This window comes from Oryctolagus cuniculus, chromosome 3 (assembly GCF_964237555.1).
Source record: "Oryctolagus cuniculus chromosome 3, mOryCun1.1, whole genome shotgun sequence".
Lineage (NCBI taxonomy): Eukaryota > Metazoa > Chordata > Mammalia > Lagomorpha > Leporidae > Oryctolagus > Oryctolagus cuniculus.
In genome coordinates, this window is record NC_091434.1 from 63,612,595 (window position 1) to 63,632,125 (window position 19,531).

Genomic DNA, 19,531 nt, shown 5'->3' on the forward strand with positions numbered 1-19,531 from the left:
GTTAGAAATGTGCCAGGGGATTGCAATACAATCCTATCAAGAGTGCATGTACCAATGCCATCTCACTAGTCCAAGTGATCAATTTCAGTTCACAGTTGATCATACTGATAGGTCTAAGAGTCAAAGGGATCACACAAATAAGACTATTGTCTGCGAATACTAGCTGATAGAATAAAAAAGGGAGAGAACGATCCAACATGGGAAGCGGGATACACAGCAGACTCATAGAATGGCAGATGTCCTAAACAGCACTCTGGCCTCAGAATCAGCCCTTAAGGCATTCGGATCTGGCTGAAGAGCCCATGAGAGTATTTTAGGCATGGAAAGCCAAGACACTCTGGCAAAAAAACAAAAAACAAAAAACAAAAAACAAACAAACAAAAAAACCTAAATGAAAGATCTCTGCAAGTGAGATCCCAGTGGAAAGAATGGGCCATCAAAGAAGGAGGTACCTTTCTCTGAAGGGAGGAGAGAACTTCCACTTTGACTATGAACCCTGTCTGAATAAGATCGGAGTCGGCAAACTCAAAATGCTTCCATAGCCTTGACAACTCATGACTAGAGCCCAGGGTGATTACTGACACCATAAACAAGAGTGTCAATTTGTTAAGTCAACAACAGGAGTAACTGTGTACTTACTCCTCATGTAGGATCTCTGTCCTTAATGTGTTGTTCAATTTGAATTAATGCTATAACTAGTACTGAAACAGTATTTTACACTTTATGTTCTGTGTGGGTGCAAACTGATGAAATCTTTACTTAATATATACTAAATTGATCTTCTGTATATAAAGAGAATTGAAAATGAATCTTGATGGGAATGCAATGGGAGAGGGAGTGGGAGATGGGAGGGGTGCGAGTGGGAGGGAAGTTATAGAGAGGAAAAGCCATTGTAATCCATAAACTGTACTTTGGAAATTTATATTTACTAAATAAAAGTTAAAAAAAAAAGTCAAAAAGATGAATTAAGCTGTTAAACAGATAACAAAGTTTTTAACTTGTAGCTGCTCCTGGTGGGAGTTTGATGCAACAGCTAAGGTGCTGTTTAGGACACTCATACCCTATAATGGAGTGTCTGGGTTCAAATCCCAGCTCTGCTTCTGACTCCTGCTTCTTGCTAATGTGTATCCTGAAAGGCTGCAGGTGATGGCTTATGTATTTGGGTCCTTGGCGTCCACTGGGGAAGCCCAGATAAGGTTCCAGGCTCCTGACTTCAGCCTGGCCCTACCCTGGCTGTTATGGGCATTTGGAGAATGATCTAGTGGATAGAAGAGATCTGTCTCAACATATCTGTGTCTCCCATGTAGGTGGCTGGAATTGGAAGTGGAGTCAGGACTCAAACCTGGGAAACTCTGATACAGAATGTGGATATCTCAAGCATGCCAGCCCCTTCTTAAAAATTTTTCAATTAATGAATGGGTTAACAACTCACAAGTTCATTTTAAATAAAGCCACTAGATTTCCTCATCAGCTTTTATTGTTAATGCCCTAAAGTATATGTGTGTGTACATATGTATTTCCATGAAAGAAACCCTTCTAAAATATATTTCCAGTTATCTTATTTGGGCCATTTTCTATAATATATTCTAGTATTAGAATTTTGTTTAAAGTTTTGCTTAAAGTTAAAAATACATCTCGGCACCAGTGCTGTGGTGCAGTAGGTTAATCCTCTACCTGCAGCGCCAGCACCCTATATGGGCACCAGTTCTAGTCCTGGCTGCTCCTCTTCCCATTCAGCTCTCTGGCCTGGGAAAGCACAAGACACCCTAAGTGTTTGCACTTCCGCACTCATGTGGGAGAAGCTCCTGGCTCCTGGCTTCAGATTGGCACAGCTCCGGCCATTGTGGCCATTTGGGGAGTGAACCAAGGGATGGAAGACTTTTCTCTCTGTCTCTCTCTTATAGTCTGTAACTCTGCCTCTCAAATAAATAAAATCTTAAAAAAAATTAGATTTCTTTCAGACTGCTTAAATTACAAAAAAAGGTCAACCAGCTTTATAATTTCTGAGAATATTTTAGAGAATATTTATGCATATTAATCACTTAAGAATTTTAATTAAAATTAAGTAAAACCACATAGTAACTTAGTAGTCAAGAAGATTCTTCAATGGGGCCGGTGCTGTGGTGCAGTGGGTTAAAGCCCTGGCCTGAGACGCCGGCATCCCATATGGGTGCTGGTTCAAGTCCCGGCTGCTCCTCTTCTGCTCCAGCTCTCTGCTATGGCCTCGGAAAGCAGTAGAAGATGGCCCAAGTCCTTGGGCCCCTGCACCCACGTGGGAGACCTGGCAGAAGCTTCTGGCTCCTGGCTTCGTATTGGCTCAGCTCTGGCTGATGTGGCCATTTGGGGAGTGAACCAGTAGATGGAAGACCAGTCTCTCTCTCTCTACCTCTCTGTGTAACTCTGTCTTGCAAATAAATAAAAATAAATCTTAAAAAAAAAAAAGATTCTTCAAAGTATAAAGTTCAACAATACCTTTGTTCTTTGGATCACAATTTACCTGGAACAATCCGCCCACCCCCCCACACACACACCAAGCGGCTTGAAAGCAAGGCATTCTGATGAATGGTGAAAGTTTAAGCAAAAGTAGCTACTTTGCTTCAATGTTTTTTTCCTAAAATTTTTAAAGTTTACACATTCAAACACAGAAATACATTAATTCAGCAACTCTAAGATGGAATATGTGAATATCAAGAGTTTTACAATATTTTACCTGTCCCAAGGAGCAGAAGTCTCAAAAGATTCTCCTAATACATAGTATTCCAAACCCAAGTCCTGTTAAGACACACACACACACACAAAAGTCAAGATACTACAAGGATGTACAAAGATCAGTAATATTGTTAGCACAACACCTGACACAGGATAAGAACTCAAATATTTTTCCAGTGAATGGACCCTCTATGCAGAAAAAGACTATGTGCTTGCAAAAAATACTAGCAGAACTGCTTTAATGGCCTAATAAGTAAATCAGCAAATATCAAAAATTATTCATCAAAAGCAAAAGGGTAGATGAGTGGGAGTTTAAAAGGAGAGTTTGGAAGAAGATATTTTCCTTTCTTAAAATTAACTTTTCCTTAAGAATAAATTTAGGCCAGCGCCACGGCTCAGTAGGCTAATCCTCTGCCTGTGGCGCCAGCCCCCCAGGTTCTAGTCCCGGTTGGGGCACCGGATTCTGTCCCGGTTGGCTCCTCTTCCACTCCAGCTCTCTGCTGTGGTCCGGGAAGGCAGTGGAAGATGGCTCAAGTACTTGGGCCCTGCACCCGCATGGGAGACCAGGAAGAAGCACCTGGCTCCTGGCTTCGGATTGGCACAGCGCGGTGGCCGTAGCAGCCATTTGGGGGGTGAACCAACGGAAGGAAGACCTTTCTCTCTGTCTCTCTCTCTCACTGTTTAACTCTGCCTGTCAAAACAAAGAATAAATTTAGAAAGTACAGTGTTTTTCTTTGAAGTGACAGGAGAGAGAGAAGATCTTAAAGTACCTTTGCTAGGAAAATACTTTACAGTGTACAAGACGAAAATACTTTGTGGTGCCAGCATCCTATACAGCCAGCAGTTCGTGTCCTGGCTGCTCATCTTCCAATCCAGCTCTCTTCTAATGGCCTGGGAAGGCAGTTGAGGATGGCCCAAGTACTTGGGCCCCTGCACCTATGCGGGAGACCTGGAGGAAGCTCCTGGCTTCGAATCAGCCAGCTCTAGCCCTTGTGACCATTTGGGGAGTGAACCAGTGAATGGAAGATCTCTCTCTGTCTTTCCCTTTCTCTGTCTGTAACTCTGCCTCTCAAATAAATAAATCTTAAAAAAAAAAAATAATAACTCTAGCAAACACAGAAGACAATTCAGAATCCTGAGTTTGTTATAGCCAAAGTACCAAAAAAAAAAAAAAAACTAAATAAAGAAATAAAATTTCAAAAGAACAATTTCATATAAGTAATTTTACAAGATGTGAGATTATTATGACTCACAAAGTTTCTCTTAAGTAGAAAATCTACAGTTAGGAAATGTTGGCACAAGTGCGGGTGGATTACTTTTCAAATTCTATACAGTAATCATCACCGGTGAACCAACAGCTACTTATAATGAAGTCAAATATCACTTTTTAAAGACATGGTTAAAGATTTATATATCTTGGAAACATTATAAATCAATGCAAAATGTTGCTTATAAAATAGCTTGATCTAACAAAGTAATGATAGGAATGGCATTATTCTCAACTTTCAGAGAATGGCTCCATTTTTTTTTTAAGATGAGAAAGACATATTAAATCATTTTAAGTCCCTCAAAAGCATATACTGAAGGTTTAAATGGACTTCTGTAGATTCCTAGCTAATCCAGAGTGCATGTGAAAACGATATGCTAAATTAGAAGAGCTTAGATTTTAACAAAATAAAGACAGCTTCATTCACTCAAAGTTAAAAAAAAAGTATTATTCACAGCATAAAATAAATGGCAAGGCAAACAGGATATAACTTACTCGAATGTACGCAATGACATAGGTGAGTAAATAACCTCTCTGTCCATTATCTTCTCCGGCAGCCAGCCCACTGTAATTGAAGAAGAAAATCAACACATGCTAAATGAACTAAGAAATATTTAAACTAACCAAACTGACATAGTACCTCAAGATAACTGCTTAACAGTTTAATATGTATTACTCTGCAACTCATTTTTTATCTTAACCTCATTTTTTAAGTATATCAAACAGCTGTCAAGAGATAAGTCTGCATAAGAAAAATGTGACAGAACTTTTAATATTTCAGTTTATTCATTCATTTCAAACTTTGTTCCACCAAATAAAACTGACTAATTTGAACTCAACTACTTCTCTCCACATTCTCAAAAGAGCAGTGCAAGAATTAGCCATGAGAACCAAGTTCAATAAAATGAAATAATTCCCATAAGCATAACATCCTTATAATTCCACACCTGAGCTCACATGATGGGTTGCAGTCAAAATGAAGGCTTAAAACACTGTATAGAGTTATCTTCAGGCTCTATGTAAAAGGTATATATGAAACAAATGAAGGTCATACTTAATTTAGGTCCTGTCCCCAAGAAATCTCATTGCATAGACACAAATATTCCAAAATCCAAACAAAACAAAATACTTCTGGGTCTCAAGCATTTTGGATAAAGGATATTTAACCTGTAGTAAACTGTTATTCATATCATGCTATTCATAATTAAAGAAGTGTGATAACTGAATAGGAACTCCCAAATACCAAAAAGTTTCTAAAATATTTGAGCATATAGTATTTGGGGTATTAGATATGATGTTTACTTTATGGAGTTTATTACTTAAATGAGAGAAAACACACCATCACAGAAATATTAAAGTTTATAAAGCAATGCACAGACAAGTGCAAGAGTGTAAGGTTTTATCACTGTAGACATATATAGCACCCTTTCAATTTGAAAATAATTTTACAGAAATTGTATTTGATTATCTATTTAGAATTAATCTCATATAACATATAATGCTGTTCAAGTACTTTGGTGGGTGAACATTCTTCTTACTTGAAAAGCCAATAAACAATAATAGCTTCCCAATACCTTTAGTAAGTATAGTTTTTAATTATGCTTTTTCGATTATAAAACAAATTAATGTTAACACACTTTAGTCTGCTAAAGGAAGAATCAAATCTGTTATGGCCTCAATTAACATCTTATAATTAAATTCTTTTTTTTCTCAAGTTTTGATGGATTTGGTGGTAAGTAAACAATATACTGTGAGGTTTCCTCATTTTATACAAATACTGTAAGGCAATTTCAGGCTAGAATATACAGGCTAAATCAGAATTTCCTCACAGTATTATATGTGGAGATATGCAAATTAGTATCATCCAAAAGGGATGGGAATGACTTGATAGGAGTAGCTCTGGAGTAAATGAGGATAAGGTATAATGAAATGAAGGGAACTATTTGTATAAATGGAATGTTCATGAACAAAGACAAAACTTAGGTCAAGCAGATGACAATGAAAAATAAGAGACAGAAGACAATTCTTGTCTGGGTATGAGGCTGGACACAGAGTTCTAAAACAAAAGGGAAACAAGTCAGAAAATTGCCATGGCAAGTCACGGAGGAAAACAGCTACACAGGATAAATGTCAAAATCCCAGTCATGAATGCTGACAGGTAATGTTTATTCTGCTCAGCTCTTAGAGAAATTAAAGTGCATTATTAGCCAACATGGATAAAACAACCCAGGTAAGATTATCCAGTGTGTGGCTATTATATTCTAGCTGGGTCATATGTGTGCAAAGGTATTTATTTAAGAGTGGTGGAGTGGGACTGGAAGGCAAAGAGGAAAATTGGCTAACCCCTTAAAAAGTTCTGAATGGCTGGGACTACTTCATTAAAAATCATTAATTTAAAGCTAATGAGGTAGTGGGAATAGAAGATAAAAAGCAAGAGAAAATAAAAGTTAAATTCATTAGGGTCCTCATTCAAAATAAAATAATAAGCGACACTAACGTATGAAAAGTTTAGTAGAGAGAAATCTGGTTGTGCTTTCCTCTGGCTTATTATACAGAAAGAGAAAAGACTGTACACTGAGGACTGCACAGTGACAACATAAATAAAAAAATATGCCTGAATCCTCAGTGATGAGAACAAACTTAGTGCATACAGAAAACCAGGGAAAACAAGGACATTTGCTAGAAAACCAAAATAAGGTATTTCCAAGTATTAAAAAATCAAAATATTCCTAAGTCTTCTGCCTAAGAACAATTTGTGTTGTTAAACAAGCAATATCTGCTTTTAGAAAGAGGAAGCCATTAAAAAGTACATTAAGAAATTAATTATAACTATGCCAGAGCAAATAATAAGCAAACAGTGAGGCCTCAATCATTGCCAAACTTTTAAACACTTTATCCTTGCTTTAGTATCTCCTTTACTGCAATCTATTTTTAATTTTAATTTTTTTATTTATATAAGGTGAACCAATTTCAGAATCAGACAGACTTAGGAGCATGATACTTCCTATCTTCTCCCCCTGCCCATGCTCCACCCTTCCTTCCTCCTAGATGAATTTGATATAAGCTTTGTTGAGAGTGAGAATTGCTGGAATTAAACCTACAGTTATGGGGCTCCAGTATCGGGATCTAAAGAGTGTTTGGTTCTACATTTTAAAGAAGACTCACTCATTTTTAAGCTGTAAACGGATGATATTATACGAGAATATAAGACTGGCATTACTGACACTTATGACAGCTGGTAGCTTAAACAAAACTGACAAAATGGTTCTGAAAAACATCTAAAGATGAAAATACAGTGTTTAATAGGTAGCACAGTAATTAGGCATAAATGAAGTAGAATACAAAATATTATGAAAAATACAGTATTTGGTTTAATTCATTCACTCTAGAAATATTTAACCACGCATGTAATCTATACCAAGCATCAACAGTGATGTCCAAGAAAAGGCAGGTCATGACTTACAAACCTTACATGTGAGGTATGACAACAACCTACCACAGCCCAACTATGGAACTATGGTCCAGGACTAACTCCTAGAGATTTGCTAGCCTCTCTGAATTGTAATTATGATTATAGATTCTACAAAGTGCAATTCTCATTTGTATGGGTGTGTATGCGGGTGTGAATGTGAGTGTATGTGTATGTGTATGTGTATGTGTATGTTGGGGGGTGAGTGAGGTAAAACTAAGCAAATTTAACCTTATATACAGTGATTCAAATATTAACACACAATGGCCTTTTTGATTACCATTTCATGAGATACTTTGCAATCCCAATTAAATATTTAAGGAGCAATTTTTTAAAGTTGACTAATATTTAAGGTTAAAACAGAAAAGATTTTAATTTATATCTCATGTGTTTTAAGAAAAAAGGAAACAACTCTAATCAAATTACATATTACTTAGAAACTCAAAGTAGGTATACACAGAGACCTAAATTCCTTCTGGGAAGGAACGCATACACATTCCAAAAATTCAAACTAAAATGAGATGATGTGAAACTGAAGCCATCTGGACACTAAGTAAATCTTTATAGCACAATTATTATTAATTATTTTAGCTAAAATATCAGTAATTCTGCCAAAATGTACTACTAGAGGAGAAAAAGTGAGAGATTAACAAACTTTTATCTTTTACTAAAGAACTTCCACTAGCTGATTTTAGAGTAGGGTAAAAAAGTGAGAGATTAAAAAATAAACTAAAAATTAAGTTTTCTGATTAAAACCTTTCCCCCAGTAATTACATTGCATTTTAACACAAAGTTCAGATAATTCTGGAGGAAAAGGGCTAACATGGAAAAAACACATAAATAAGTGGGGTATTTAAAGAAATATGGCTTAAAAATTAAGTGTTCACTAGCTTTCATGAGAAAAAACAACAAAGTGATAAAAGGAAATATTTATGAAAAACTCACACTAAGCATAATTTATGTATTTTAATCTCTAAAGTAATAAAAAAAAAGTAAAGACAGATATCCAGAAAGCTGTTAGTTCACGTACTTAAAAAGGAAAGGAAAAAAAAATAAGTCCTGATAAATGGCATTTTCACTATGGTTCTCATCGATCAGTCTTATAATCCATCAAGCAGACAGACAGAAACCACCCCATCATTATTCAGTTGGTTATAGATGTGAAATGTTTTCTGTTTCTTTATACTAGCACAAAACAGTAAGTGACAGGGGGTGGAGTACAGATAATTTATCAAATACCTTTGATTAAACACAATTTCCTTTTAAAAACACACTAATCGCATGGTTTATACATACATTATCATAACTAAAGAGTAACATGACAATGAATTTTTTTCTATTTTACTCTAGCACAAGAAATAATAAAAATCACAAAATTGGCATTAATATAAAAATCCAGGAAAAATGTAGTAACATTTAATATATTATACTATGAATAGACAAATAATAGTACATCAATCAAACTTACAAATTTTGGAAATAAAAACAGTATTTTAAATTTACTATCATAAATTCCCACATCTTTAACACTAAGATTAACAACTGCGTGGAGACTATCTGCTCAGAGAAATTAATGACTAGTACATTAATAACTGCTTGGAGATAACTAGAATTTTAGCATAACTCTCTCTTGGCATTATGAACTTAAAAGTCATACCCAAATTTTGCAGCAATATCATATACTTGTTTTTCATGTTGAAGAACTTTCTCACGGTCCCCCTCAAACAATAATGTGGCTACACTTAGCTGATTTGGATCGAATCCTTTAAACTACAAGAAATGAAACAAAATGTTATGATGATAAATGCGTCAAGTCTACAAAATAGTAAATTAAAATACATTTTGTTCTTTCATTTCTGATCTGGGCTCAAATAAACCAACTTCTTAAACTGAACTTTGGAACTTTATATATCATGCCAGAAAAAATTTTAATATACCTATTCAGGTCATTACAATATAACAAAACTACTTAGCACAGGAAAAATAGTTTATTTCGAAACATGCTACAGTGTTAACCATAATGACATACTGGTATGCTAATATTATAAGTAATTTTGTCAGAATTGCAACTGTAGTAAATAATAATAATAAAAACCTCTACAAAATAATAGAAAAAAGTAGCCAGCTATAAAGGGGAAAGGGTAAAAACTAACAGCATCCCTATATGCTAACAATAACTCCCCATTAAATATTTTCAAAAGAGTTCTTGGGAATACAATTAGAATACCTAACAATAATCTCAAAAATAATATACAACTGCATTTGCAAAACATGTCTTAAAACGATGAGAAAGATATATATTCTTGAAAGTATAAACTAAATATTATAAATCTGTCAATGTTCACCCAAATTAAAATACCAGCTTATTCCAATTCTAATAAAAACTCCAATGGACTTTCTAAAATGATGAAGTTTCTAAAATTTTTCTAAAATAATAAACAGGCACGGGGTGGTAATAAGGAAAATTCTAAACAAGAGGGAAAACTAAACTTATAATAACTGAATTCATTTACAGTTTCAAAAACAAGAAGGTCACTACAAAGAGTTGGATACATTAAAAATGGAGTCTACTTCAATTAAAAGTCTAAGAAAAGCAGAGATAGCGAAAAGTGCTGACACAACTAGCTACTAGAGGAGTAGGAAGTAAAGATGAATGCAGATTTTTATCTCATGACAGAAAATTGAAATAAATTAAAATAATAACAAGGATACTTTTTAAGACTTCTCATTTAGCACAACAGAGAGAGAAAGAGAATAAAATGACCCTGACTGTACATCGGGAAAAGGAAGGCTTTTTTAAGCTGTGCAGTAATTAAATAATCACAAGAAAAGCAAAATTGAAATTTTAGCACCAAAAAGCAAAATCTCTAAAAAGGGAGATTGAAAAGAAAAACTGTTTACAACATTTATGATAAAGGTCATCTAATGATTTCATTACTCAAAGGGCACATATCAAAGCACCAGGAAAAAAACATGAAGCTGTCACTCCTGTGAAAATATTCATACCCAATTATTATACCCCCCCAAATTACATCACACCCAAAAATTACATGTAGAAAATACAGGGAAGTGTTTAGTCTCACTGGAGTATCAAGAAACATCAACTAAAGTACAATACTATTTTCTCTCCTCTCCAGTAAACTTGAAACATAAGGCAAAAAACTCCATGTGCCATAACAAGAATACAACAAAAAGCTGACAAACACATATCATTAGTGGTAACAGAAGCTGGTGTAACCCTTGAGGAAAGCAATTTAGCAATCAGAAGCAAAAACAACAAAAATCTCTGCTCTTATTTTACCCCTAAATATCTACTATAAAGGAAAAAAAAAACTTTAAAAAATGTTGGACACATTAAACTGGTACAGTGTTATTTTTAAAACTATCAAATTGGAAAAGAATCACACATTTCTGACACTGAAGGAGCAAAGTACCTGATGAAGTATTGATTCCAACATGAAAAATATTAATTATGAAATATACACGCAATATAGAAAAACATCTTTACAGCTGTTGTCAGTGAGGAGAAGGCAGGAAACTAACACCCTAATAAACATTTAAAATTTTAGCATTTTACACAAATTCTTACCTTTGTGATATAAAACTTTTTTAATCCATCCAAAAAAGATGTAAAAATAGAGGAAACCTGAGGTTTAAGAGCATGACCTAAGAAGGAAGAGAAAAAGTTTATATTTAAATTAATAGCAGATTCTGTGCTTTTTGATTAAGAGGCTACTTCAACTAAGCATTCTATAAGAAAGTTTTCATGACTTTAATTGCTTAATTTTCCCTATTGTGTGTGTGTGTGTGTGTGTCTTCATCTTTTATCTTTATCACCTTTCAAAAGTTACAAACAACAATTTATTTATAAAACTGATTCTCGGTTTGTTTGTTTTTAAGTCAAATTACTATATGTAATTAATACTACACGTAGTTTAGGCTATCCTTCAATGGTATGGTTAATACATAGTAAAACTACTTCATTAATTTTTACTTCATTAAAAATACCCAATAAATGTTGGTTTTATTTTTATTTTTTTAATTATACAGAAACCACTCAGAACTATAACCAAACCAAAGCCAAGTTGAAGGTTGTTTCTTAATTAATTCTTAATTCATCCAGAATTCTTGGCATAAAACTAGCAACTGCGTCCTTAATTACACCCAGAGAGTTGAAATTGCCAAAATAACATAAATGGTGTCTCAGAGTCTGTTAAATTAACATCTTTGCCTGCGAATTAAGCTTAATTGAGTGAAAACCTTTTACTGTTTTTCTCATTGTTTTCAGAGTAGCAACTTCTCAACTCTCATGACTGCTACATTTAAGAGTCACGCATCTGGCCTAATGTCATGAGCCCAATTCAGAAAAATGTGGCATATTATTTAGACAGAATTTTATAAATAATTTTAAAGTTTCTAGTAAATTTAAAATGTCTCCAAACAAAAAGTTTATTTTTTTAAATAGACTTTAAGGTTTTGGAATTTTTGTATAAGGCCTTCCTTTAAAATAAGTATAAACTAGCAGCTTATGAAACAACTATGATTAACAGTCTTTTTCTCTGTTCATCTAATTTTTAAAGTGAGAATTTGAACCTCTAAGATATAATTACATTTTTTTGCTGAACTGTGTCACATAAAAGACCAAATAATATGTCTTAACCAGAGTCTAAAAATTAGATAACATTCTATAACTGAGTAATTAAAATAAAAAGCAAGCAAAATGAAATGTAGATTAGATGGAGTCAATGTAGCAATCTTTTTGAGCTCTTAAATCACACATAAGAATTGTGGATTTTTTTTCTTTTATTATAACCTAGCATAAATGATGTTTATTTAAAAAAACTTAATTTCTAGTATGTATAAAATCAGAAGTAACATCATCAAAACATTCACTTCCTATCCCAATTGGAACTCATCCTATATTAAAAACTGGAAATAAATACATAAACATACCTGTTGAGTGTGTATATGTTGGTTTCCTGCAAGTGACTGAAACTGTCTATTCCTTATACAAAGGTCTGATTCACACAGTTTTATACATGAGGATTCCAAATGGTACTACTATAATATGAAATAGTCCTTAAGGGCAAAAATGTTCACCTTTACCCTTGAGATTTATATGCACAATTTTAATTAACACTAGTGAGAGTTAGTCATACATATCCCTTATATTGAGTTGACATGATAGCTTTGAAAAATAATTATAAATGTGATACTGACTTTTAAGTATTAACTAGAGGACACTGTTATCTTTTTTATTTTTTTCTTAAATTACATTCTAAGTATATCCTGGATATTACATTTTATCTTATAGCAAACTTGTTTCCAAACTTAGGAGCTGGACAGTCTGATTAGTGAAATTTTGTATTGCTACAAATATCTATGTTTCAAGTAAGTGATTTGAGACAGTGGAAAAAGTCTTAGTCTTTGGATCAGATAAATTTGGGTTTAACCCCAGCTCTAATACATATGACCTATGGACTTAAGCCAAAATATTGAGCCTCTGAGTCATCTATAAAATAGAAATTTATCATTGAAGAATAGTTCTGAATAGAAATTTGATATAAACTGTGCTACTGATAATGTGCTCAGTGCAATACTAAGAGCTATCTAGGATCTGTTCATCCTCTTTGGCCAGCTCAATGATTAACTCAACCAACATGTTAAGTGCCTATTATGTGGTAACTGCAACAGATACAAAAGTGACTAGGAAACATCTCCTAAATTTGAGAAACATTAGCCTCCTTGGGAGATCTATATATCTATAGATCATTCCAATATAGTGAGAACGAAGTTCAATATATATATTAAGGGTTGTTGTACCAGAAGTAGGGTTATAATAAAACTATTAACAACTAATGACGTGACTTGCATTTTGTTAACAATATGGTACAAACACTGATCAACTACTATATGGCTGATGCAGGGTCCTGGACCCACGTTGTTGTGCTAAGCACTACTCCTTTGAGTTGCTTGATCATGAAACCATGACAGGATAGATACACAGATGAAAATGCTTCAATGGAACTTTCAAATAGGTTACAGTCAGTCAAGAAGCATGGTCAGATTGTATTTCCAAAAAATTATCATGGTGGCTAAGTAAAGGGCAGAGGGTGGTGGGACACAGTCAAGACCAGGGGTGGAGGGCAGGCATTGTGGCATAGCAGGTTAAGCTTCACTCCCATGTGAACACCAGTTTGAGTTCCAGCTGTTCCACCTCTGATATAGTTCCCTGCTAATGCGCCTGGGAAAGCAGCAAAAGATGGCCCAAGTGTTTGAACCCCTGCCACTCACGTGGGAGACCTGGATGGAGTTCCAGGCTCCTGGCTTTGGCCTGGCCCAGCTTTGGCTGTTGCAGCCATTCAGGGAGTGAACCAGTGGATAGAAGATTTTTCTATTTGTCTCTCTCTTTCAAATAAAAAAATAATTTTTTAGAGGAGAAAAAAAAGGCAAGAGTGTAGGATCAATCACAGAGCTAAAAGAGTGTTATGTATAGCAATCAGAATGTGGAGCAGAGATGATAGATGGCCAGAGAGAACTTTTCTTAAAAACCTTCATTTTAAATTGTTATACATCCCAATTACAAGTAAAATCTGGCCAAATCACAGTTAATTTCACAAAGGTGCCTATGTCTAACACAATTTGCTACAAGAATAACATGTAAAAGAATAATGCAGTCATTAGTTAGATTCATAGCTCTCTTTAGACTTAGATATCTAAATGCAGGCCAAAACAGAGGCTTGATTTTCACTTGATTTAACTGTTTCATTTATGGAATACATATATTTTAAATTTTATCAATAGCATAGTAATTTGAAAGTAGTTTACTTAAGGAAATAAACAACTGTGACTCAGAAGAATCTAATTTAAAAAATAACTCTTCACATCTAATTAACTTGACTTCCTTAAAATTCTATATAACTATCATCATTCTCCCCTAAATAAAAAGCTCTCTTTAGACATAATAAACAAATGCCTACCTAACAGCCTTTAGTACTTATTATTGAGCAAACACTTCCATAGTTTCAGGAACTATTTTGAGGGTATTTAAATTTTACAAACTTAAATCCCAAAGTAAATTTCAACATATGGAAAAAAAAAACCCAGAAGCAATAAAAGTAGAATTAAAAAGATGATAAATTATGTCAGATGTTTAATACTTTTGACAAAAATGGGAAGGCAAAAAATTGGTTTCAGACATAACTGCGTACTGAATTCTCCACCTAACCATGCTACTGATGAAATACCACTGGCTGTAATATTCTTGTTTTTTTTTTTTTTTTTTTTTTTTTTTGACAGGCAGAGTGGACAGTGAGAGAGAGAGACAGAGAGAAAGGTCTTCCTTTGCCGTTGGTTCACCCTCCAATGGCCGCCGCGGCCGGCGCACTGCGCTGATCCGAAGGCAGGAGCCAGGTGCTTCTGGTCTCCCATGGGGTGCAGGGCCCAAGCGCTTGGGCCATCCTCCACTGCACTCCCGGGCCACAGCAGAGAGCTGGCCTGGAAGAGGAGCGACCGGGACAGAATCCGGCACCCCGACCGGGACTAGAACCCCGTGTGCCGGCGCCACAGGCGGAGGATTAGCCTAGTGAGCCGCGGCGCCGGCCTTGTAATATTCTTAAATATCAGTGGCTGTAATAGTCTTTCCCTAAAACCATCACTTCTTTATTTTTAAAAAAAGAAAAGATATATTTATTTCTTTGAAAGTCAGAGTTACACAGAGAGAGGAAAGGCAGAGAGAGAGACAGAGACAGAGACAGAGACAGAGACAGAGAGAGAGAGAGAGAGAGAGAGGTCTTCCATCCAATGGTTCACTCCCCGGTTGGCCAATCCGAAGTCAGGAGCCAGGAGCTTCTTCTGGGTCCCCCACGTGGGTACAGGGGCCCAAGGACTTAGGTCATCTTCTACTGCTTTCCCAGGCCATAGTAGAGAGCTGGATTGGAAGTGGAGCAGCTGGGTCTCGAATCAGCACCTATAGGGGATGCTGGCGCTTCAGGCCAGGGTGTTAGTTAACCTGCTATGCCACAGCACCGGCCCCAACACTTCTCTTTTTAATACTGTTATTCAACTTACCTAATCAATCAAATAAAAATCTTCCCTTTCATTTTATCTTCCACTGTCGCTCCCCCATTCGCGGAGGAACGACACAGGACCCTGCGCTGTTCTTTTGTCTGCTCGGCCCTCTCCGGGTTTGCTGCTGGTCTTTCCCAGGTTGGCTGCCGATCCTTCCACCTCCGTGGAAGGGTGGGCCCCCCTGCCACTTTCCCCACTTCCGCGGGGGAGCGGCACACCGCCGGCCGGCTCTCTAGGGGGCTGCTCAGGTGTTCCTTCAGATAGATGTTCCTGGTGCATGTTGTCTCTCTCCTCCTTTATAGTCCTCTTCCACCAATCCCAACTCTGCTACCCACACGCCGAGTATGCCGCTCTCCTCCAATCAGGAGCAGGTCCTGCTGTTTATTGGTTGAACCCCTGCAGCTGCGTAGAAGCTGTTTACTCCTCTCCCAGTGCCATATTGTGGGAGAGCAGATGCATAGAATAAGTCTTAATTCGAGTAACTTAGTCTAGTCTGAGTTGCTCCCCACATTCCACAACTAGTCGGCAAACTAAATTTTTCAAACTCCATCTTCTGCTATCTCCATTGATGCTACCTTGGTTCAGATCCCCCAAAATTGGCTTTTTGAATTGTTTCACCTCCTAGTGTCCCTATGTTACACTTGTGCCTTTCTAATCTATCCTGTATAATACCGCCAGAATAAGCTTTCAAAGATGTAAAGCCAATTAATTTTATTCGCTCTACAAAGGAATCCTACCACAATCGTTTCTCAGTCTTTTGGCTAGGATCAAGTGTAGAAATCCTACTACAGCTGACAAGATAAAATCTCAATCAATCCTGCAAAACCCTGGTCCACCATCTATCCTCTGCTTGACTCATACAGAACTATCTTGATAGTACCCTAAAGCAAGCCAGGGAGATCTCTTGCTGACATGGAAGCAAGTTTAGCTGGGGGAGAGGAGCTCTTAGGGAAAGCTCTGTTCACCTTCAAAGATTTAGCTCAACTACCACCCTCCTTTAAAATTCTTTTCTGACACCACACATCAAGGAAAATCAAGTAGAATCAACCAGCCCTGCATGTGTGGCCTACAGTGTCCAGTGCACTCATCTGTTACAGACCCTCCAACACAGCTACACTCGTTCCATCTGTCTTCACACTGAGAGCTTCTTGAAGGACAGGAATCATGACGTCCACCTTGCTAGCTCTGCACAGTGCTTTTCCTACTGCTGTTTAGAAATTTTTGTGGCTAAAAGAGCAGGTCCTCTTCAGAAGACCCTCTTCTCATTGCAGAGAATCTGTTATGCAAAATTAATGCTGTTTCCTTGAAGAAGCTTTGTTTCATGTTAATTAACAGTACACAGAACTGCTAAAGGGGAAGAGGGTACACTGCAGGGAGAAAGCTGAATGCAGGAGGGGGTCTGGTTATGTCACCTCAAGTGTGAATGTGCCAGTGCAAGGAGGCAACAGTATCTTGTTACATCCTGAACACAAAGCCACTCAGTGTTTCAAGTACCTATTAAATCCTTTATGATGTGAACTACTTGCATCAGACCTATTTTTAAAAAATATTTTTTTATTTATTTGAGAGAGAGAGTTATAGAGAGAGAGGGAGAAAGATGGAGAGAAAGGTCTTCCACCTGCTGGTTCACTCCCCAGATAGCCACACTGGCTGGAACTGGACTGATCTGAAGCCAGGATTCAGGAGCTTCTTCCAGGGCTCCTATGTGGGTGCAGGGGCCCGAGCACTTGGACCATCTGCTACTGCTTTCCCAGGCCATTAGCAGAGAGCTGGACTAGAAGAGGAGCAACTGGGACACACACCAGAGCCCATAGGTGATGCTAGCACCCAGGTAGAGGCTTAACCCGCCACGCCAGCCCCTAGATCTATTTCTATTTTTCTAATGCAACAACAACAACAAAAACTCTCAATTTTCAAAAAATAAAAATAAAATTCTCTTCACTTACCAAACTGAAACTGCTGGTTGTCCATGAGGCGAATAGATGCAGGAGCACATCTCTGTTTAAAACAGAAAACAATGAGTTGCAAATTTAATATAGTGAGAAGCTGGGTAAGTAGAATATGAGTATGATCTTTCTGTATTTAGGAGAATAAGAGCTTAGTGCCTAAGGATATATAAAGGAAAAGCCTCTTCACTCTGTAACTTTATGAAGACAAATAACATTCATGGCTTCTATAAAGTATTTGGTGAGGAGAAATCTACATATGCAATAGATAAATACAGACATAAATTACCAGAACTTTAATTTAAGGGCAACAGATCTGTTTAATGCTTTGCAAAGACCTATGGAAATACCAGGCCTCAAAGTAGATTATTTTAAAGCAAAGTAGAAATTTTACAACTAAAATCAGTACCTTGAGTCTTATGCCATTTTTAACTATATTGTGACACCATGTTCTTATACAGTTTTAAAATGAGGAAGCTGGTGATTGGAAATTTTCATGTGCCAAACACTTTAAAATAAAGTGTCGGCAGTGTCTTCTAACAGCTCTAGAAATTATTCCTTCTTTTTATTTTTTCTCATAATATATGTTAATATAAAAACCATCCAGCTTTCAGATTTCTAAGTTCTTTCCTGAAATGCTGAAGCATAAAAGTCTGTATCTAAAACTGTTCACAGTGTTACATTTATCCAAGCACACACCAAAACCTGGAAGAAAACTGAGAAAAGCAGAGATCGGCTTAGCATTCTAATCTCAAAACCCAAAACCTGAAATGTTCCAAAATCTGAAACTTTTGAGCACTAATGACACTCAAAAAGTTTCAGATTTTGAAGCATTATGGATTCGAGATTTCAATTAAGGATGCTCAATGAGTAAAAGTCCATGAAAATATTCCAAAATCTGAAAACATCAAAATCTAAAGTCCTCTAGTCCCATGCATTTCAGAAGATATATTAAACTTATATTCATATTAATTTTGTGATAAAAAAACACTACAGTACAAACTCTAGCAAGGATAAAGTTGGCTACAATTCTCTTTAGATCTAAAATGAGCTGATCCCCAAATGAAATTTCTTTCCAATACAAATTTTCAGTATGGCTAAACTTTTATGAGGAAGCTGCCTTCAGATTGTAACATTTTGACAAATGCTATAAACTTTTTAAACACTAATTTTCCAATAGTATTTATCAATAAAATTTATATCAATACAAATTATTGACTCACTCAAAAGAACAAAATTTAGTACATACCTTAACTGTGCATTATATAACATTTCTGCTATGATTTGCTTTCAACTGAATATTTAATTTTTATAAAAATACAAATGCACATTTTATTGTGTCCAATGAAATGACTAACTAAAGTCTTGTTCTGAAGACTATACAGTTTACTCACCTTTGGTACTAAAGATGCAACTATTCAATCTATATTTAAAAAGTCACTTCCAGGTCTAAAGAAATAGTAATTTTACATATACAGGATAACAATAACCTATCACCTTGCTTTTTAAAGAATCATATAGTTTGCAAACTACTTTCAAATGTCTGTATTTGACAGAGAAACAATCCTGACAGGGTAGCAGAACTGGCATTATCCCCATCGAACAGATGAGCGCACAGGAGTCAGTGAGGTCAAAAGACTTGCCCAAGGTCAGATGACTGTGGAATAGTAAAGGTAGAAGGAAGAAGATATTCTGACTACAAGATAAGATTTCAAGTATACCAGAAAGCCTCCAAAAAAAATCACTTAAAACATATACACACAGCTTTAAAGTCATACTGGAAACAAAAATTATCTAATTTTCTTTATTTGCCGTTTTGTGGTCTTATTAAAATTGTAATAGTTTAAAAATGAAATTAGAAATATATAAGCTGAGTGGACAGTGAGAGAAAGAGACAGAGAGAAAGGTCTTCCTTTTGCCGTTGGTTCACCCTCTAATGGCCACCGCGGCCGGCGCGCTGAGGCCGGCGCACTGCACTGATCCGATGGCAGGAGCCAGGTACTTATCCTGGTCTCCCATGGGGTGCAGGGCCCAAGCACCTGGGCCATCCTCCACTGCACTCCCGGGCCA

General features: G+C 36.2%; 1 protein-coding gene across 4 annotated transcripts in view; it reads right to left on the reverse strand.

Moving 5' to 3' along the window:
* Positions 1–19,531, reverse strand: part of AGPS (alkylglycerone phosphate synthase) — a 136,963-nt gene that overhangs the window by 30,504 nt on the left and 86,928 nt on the right. For all 4 annotated transcript variants that reach the window (XR_011387229.1, XM_002712307.5, XM_070070624.1 and 1 more), the window contains exons 12-16: positions 17,462–17,513; positions 11,035–11,111; positions 9,103–9,215; positions 4,472–4,541; positions 2,711–2,772 (exon numbers count right to left, since the gene is read on the reverse strand). Coding sequence is in view for 3 of the 4 variants with exons in the window: in XM_002712307.5 (XP_002712353.2) it covers positions 2,711–2,772; positions 4,472–4,541; positions 9,103–9,215; positions 11,035–11,111; positions 17,462–17,513 (374 nt within the window). In the remaining variant the exon portion in view is untranslated. The remainder of the gene's footprint in view (positions 1–2,710; positions 2,773–4,471; positions 4,542–9,102; positions 9,216–11,034; positions 11,112–17,461; positions 17,514–19,531) is intronic.